The 5,265-nt window shown below is 36.8% G+C and overlaps 1 protein-coding gene across 1 annotated transcript; it reads right to left on the minus strand.

Annotated features, from left to right (window-relative positions):
* Nucleotides 1-2,703: 2,703 nt before the first annotated feature.
* LOC138906735 (uncharacterized) lies at nucleotides 2,704-4,964 on the minus strand. Its single transcript, XM_070196249.1, has one exon. It carries the CDS (start codon nucleotides 4,962-4,964, stop codon nucleotides 3,708-3,710), a length of 1,257 nt encoding a protein of 418 aa, XP_070052350.1. The 3' UTR covers nucleotides 2,704-3,707.
* Between the last annotated feature and the right edge of the window lie 301 nt (nucleotides 4,965-5,265).

Here is a 5,265-nt window from a genome sequence, read left to right on the forward strand (position 1 = left end):
AGTGTCTCAATGAATGAGAAGAACTCCTTATTTATAGGAGTACTAAGGCACAAAAAGTCCTTAAAATTAGGTAGGGTGGTTGCTAAGGCATAAAAAGTCATTACAATTAGGTAGGGTGATTGCTAAGGAGTAAGAAAAGTCATTACAATTAGGTGGGGGCGGCCAAATCCCTTTGGGGCAGATTTGGACCTTAAAACTACTAGTTTGGGCCATTGATTTGGACTCCAATTGGGCTCCCTTTGAAACACCCCCTTTGGACCTCTTTTAAGCTCATTTTGAGCCCCTTTGGTGGACTTCAAGGGCTGATTTGGTGGCCCAATCTTCCTCCTCTTGGACTTCAATTTGGATCACCAAATAATTGTAAAACTTGGATAATTCATCTACTTTGGGCTTGAGCTCTTCCTCTACAATTAAAAGCTTCTTTATTTGCTATTGAAGTCCAGCAACCTTAGAGTGCAACTCTTTAGCTTGAGATCTTGTAAATGGCCTTGGAGCTTCCAAAACTCTATCCTTGTCCTTGATGCTATCATTCCCCTCTTCTTGAAAAGAATTCGTCCCCGAATTCGATCCTACATCAAACAAAGACAAGTCAGCAACATTGAATGTAGCACTTACTTGGAACTCACCAGGTAGGTCTAGCTTGTAAGCATTGTCTCCAATCCTTTCAAGGACTTGAAATGGGCCATCTCCTCTAGGGTGCAACTTTGACTTCCTTTTGGAGGGAAATCTCTCCTTTCTAAAGTGAACCCAAACTAAATCTCCAGGTTTAAAAATTACTTGTTTTCGACCCTTATTCTTTCTCAAGGCAGTTTGCTCATTTTTCTTCTCAATTGCAAGCCTTGTTTGTTCATGAATTTTTTTCATCATCTCAGCCTTTGTCCTACCATCAAGATTAACAATATCATTAGTAGGTAATAGTAATAAATCAAGGGGAATGAAGGGATTAAAACCATAAACAGCCTCAAAAGGAGACATACCTGTAGAAGAATGGATTGTTCTATTGTAAGCAAATTCAATCATAGGTAAGTGAGCCTCCCAAGAAGTTAATTTACCTTTCAAAACAGCCCTCAACATGTTTCCTAAGGTTCCATTAACTACTTCAGTTTGTCCATCAGTTTGTGGGTGACAAGAAGTAGAAAATAACAATTTAGTACCTAACTTCCCCCAAAACACACGCCAAAAGTGGCTCAAAAACTTAGCATCCCTATCACTAACAATAGTTCTAGGTATACCATGCAATTTGACAACTTCTTTTACAAAAAGATCAGCAACATGTGAAGCATCATTAGTCTTTAAAAAAGGAATAAAACGAGTCATTTTGGAGAACCTATCTACCACAACATATATACTATCCTTACCATACCTTGTTCTAGGCAAACCTAACACAAAATCCATAGAAATATCAATCCAAGGTGAAGTAGGAACAGGTAGTGGCGTGTAAAGACCATGTGGTAACACTTTAGATTTAGCTTGTTTACATTCCAAACACTGTGCACATATTCTTTCAACATCTTTTCTCATTCCAGGCCAAAAGAAATTTTCAGCAAGTATGTCTAGCGTCTTTGGGACTCCAAAGTGATCCATAAGCCCTCCACAATGTGCTTCCCTTACAAATACTTCGCGTAAAGAGCAATTAGGGATACACAACTTATTTTCCTTAAAGAGAAACCCATCTTGGAGGTTAAACCTCTCAAAAGGACCCAATTTACAATCTGCAAAAATCTTTCCAAAATCAACATCATTAGCATAAAGTCCCTTGATTTGATCAAAACCCATCAATTTAGAAGTCAGGGTAGAAACTAAGACATACCTTCTTGAAAGTGCATCCGCAACAACATTCTCTTTCCCTTGTTTGTAAGAAATTACATAAGGAAAAGTTTCAATGAATTCAACCCACTTAGCATGCCTTCTACTAAGCTTACCTTGACTCTTCAAGTATTTCAAGGATTCATGGTCAGTTTTAATGACAAACTCTCTTGGCCACAAGTAATGTTGCCATGTGGCTAAAGCCCTTACCAAAGCATATAGCTCTTTGTCATAAGTGGAATAGTTCAATGTGGCTCCACTCAACTTCTCACTAAAGTAGGCAATAGGTTTAGAATCTTGCATCAAAATAGCACCTATTCCTTTGCCAGAAGCATCACATTCAATTTCAAAAGATTTAGAAAAATCAGGCAATTGTAACAATGGAGCAGAATATAACTTTTCTTTCAAATAGTTAAAAGCATCATCTTGTTCTTTTCCCCATGTAAAAATCATATCCTTTTTAATAACTTCAGTTAAAGGAGAAGCAATGGTGCTAAAGTCTCTCACAAACCTCCTATAAAAACTAGCAAGTCCATGAAAACTCCTAACTTCAGTTACACTCTTAGGTTTTGGCCTTTCTTTTATTGCTTTAATTTTCTCTTCATCAACCTCAACTCCTTTAGAACTAACCACAAAACCCAAAAAAATCACACGATCCACACAAAAAGTACACTTTTTAAGATTAGCAAATAAGAGTTGCTTTCTAAGAACTTCAAAAACTTGTTTTAGGTGTTCTACATGCTCTTCTAAAGTGTTAGAAAAGATCAAGATATCATCGAAGTACACCACAACAAATTTTCCATGAAAATCCTTAAAGATATGATTCATTAATCTCATTAAAGTGCTAGGTGCATTAGTCAAGCCAAAAGGCATAACTAACCACTCATAAAGCCCATATTTGGTCTTAAAAGCAGTTTTTCATTCATCTCCAGGATTCATTCGAATCTGATGGTAACCACTTTTTAGATCAATTTTAGAAAAGATTTTGGATCTATGTAATTGATCCAACATGTCATCAAGACGAGGAATAGGATGGCGATACTTTACCGTTATCTTGTTGATTGCTCTACAATCCACGCACATCCTCCAAGTTCCATCCTTTTTGGGTACCAATAGGACGGGAACATAGCAAGGGCTCATGCTCTCTCTCTCACAAAACCTTTCTCAAGCAGCTCCTCAACTTGCCTTTGAAGCTCTTTTGTCTCTTCTGGATTACTCCTATAAGCAGGCCTATTTGAGATTTGTGATCCAGGCACGAAATCAATTTGATGCTCAATGCCACGTAAAGGTGGCAATCCATTAGGAATATCTTTAGGAAAGACATCTTCAAAATCCTGCAAAAGAGAAGAAATACTACTTGGCAAAGAAGAAGTTAGTAAGTCATAATTAATCAAAACTTCTTTGTAAGTAAGTAGTATTATGGGCAACCCCTCTTTCCTTGTATTTAAATACTCTTTGGCTTTTATATAAAAACTCTCTTTTTTTATTTCCTTAGCCTCTTTCCTCTCACCAAGACTTTCTATTTTTTCATTCAAGCCCCTTTTTATCTCTTCTCTCAAATTGTTGCCCTCTCTCTCTTTCTCTCGGCCATCTCTCTTTTTTTCCAACTCTTGGCCTCCTTTCTTTTCTTTTTCCTCAAGCTCACTTTTTATCCCTCCCCTTGGTTTTCCCATTGTTTCCCTTAATCTCTTTTGATCTTCAAACACTTGAGAAGGAGATAAAGGTGCAAGAGTAAATTTCCTGCCATTTAGCTCAAGAGAATATCTATTCTTCCTTCCATCATGAAAAACATTCCTATCATACTGCCAAGGACGACCCAGTAAGATATGACAAGCTTGCATAGGGACTATGTCACAAAGAATATCATCCTTATATCTACCAACATTGAATGAAATCATGCATTATTTGTTTACCTTTAGTTCACCACTAGCATTTAACCATTGGAGTCTATAGGGAGTAGGGTGTTTCATGCATGCAAGTCCCAATTTTTCCACAAAGTATAAACTCACCACATTAGCACAACTACCACTATCAATGATCATAAAACAAGTTTTCCCCTTTATCCCACACCTAGTATGGAATATATTCTCCCTTTGTTCTTCACTATTGCTTCCCAAATTGATAGTCATAATCCTCCTAACTACCCCAATCATGCCATCATTAGGTAGTTCTATATCATCATCATTACTCACATCTCCCTCTTCTTCTCCCTCACTTTTTTCACTCTCATATCCTCCATCTTCTCTAAGAATGATGTTTCTTCTACTTGGACATTCATGCATCATATGCCCCCTTCCTTTACATTTATGACACTGAATAGAACTAGAAGGTGTAAAAGGTTTAGGGTTAAAGGTTTTACCTCCATCTTTGTTCTCAAATTTACTTTTATCCTTATCTTCTTGAGGTCTAGAAGAACTCTTCATCTCTTGATTCGACCATGGCTTCTTGGAGATGGTGTTTGACCGACCTTTCCATGAGCTAGCTTGCTTTCTTTTATTTTGATTTTCTACCTTTACAGACAAATCAACTAACTCATCTATTGTTACATATTGTTGTAATTCTACTACATCAACTATTTCCTTATTTAAACCATTTAAAAACCTAGCCATTGTAGCCTCTTCTTCCTCCATACAATTAGCTTGGATCATAGCCATATCTATAGCCTTAAAGTACTCATCCACAGACATGGACCCTTGCTTCAATGTTTGAAGGCGTTGTTGTAGCTCTCTTTGAAAGTGTGATGGTATGAATCTCTTTCTCTCCCAATCAAGGTACAAGTCTGGATCCCTTGTTCCCTTGAAAGATGGCATCTTCATCTTTATACTACTTATATTATCATCTTCTACTCTACCTCTTTGTCCCCTCCTATCTCTTCCCACCCTATCAAAATCGATATCATTAAAATCATCTATTGGGTTTTCTTGATTTACAATGGGAGCAAGGGGTACATTTCTCCTAGCTTGGGGCCTAACATTATTTTCCCTTCTAAGTTCAGCTATTGTATCATTTTGCTCAGCAATGGTGTCCCTCATCTCTTGGAGTTGCAAATTCCACCTTTCGAATTGTTGATGCATAGCTTGCAAGGTAAAATCATTTCTTGCTTTGATTTCGGCTTCTTGGAGAACCCCTCGTTCATCATCACTACCTGTATGTGACATCTTAAAAAACTATAGCAGAAACTTGATTTTTTCCTCAATTGTTCTCACACACACTTTGCCTTTTTTTTTTCTCTCTCGAAATAACCTTTGAACTAAATACTTTGTAGATTTATAGTTAAACCCAACTCATATAAAGTTCTTAGTAGTAAAATATAGATTTTTGGGGAACAAATGAAAGAAGAACCAAATCCTAGAACTATTAGGCTCGGTTGAAACAAGACACGAACAAAAAGGAAATGATTATATATTTAGATTAGAAAGGTAAGAAAAATTGAATTTTTATCTTATCTTTGAAATCTGG

The sequence above is a fragment of the Nicotiana tomentosiformis genome, chromosome 2 (assembly GCF_000390325.3).
Source record: "Nicotiana tomentosiformis chromosome 2, ASM39032v3, whole genome shotgun sequence".
NCBI lineage: Eukaryota > Viridiplantae > Streptophyta > Magnoliopsida > Solanales > Solanaceae > Nicotiana > Nicotiana tomentosiformis.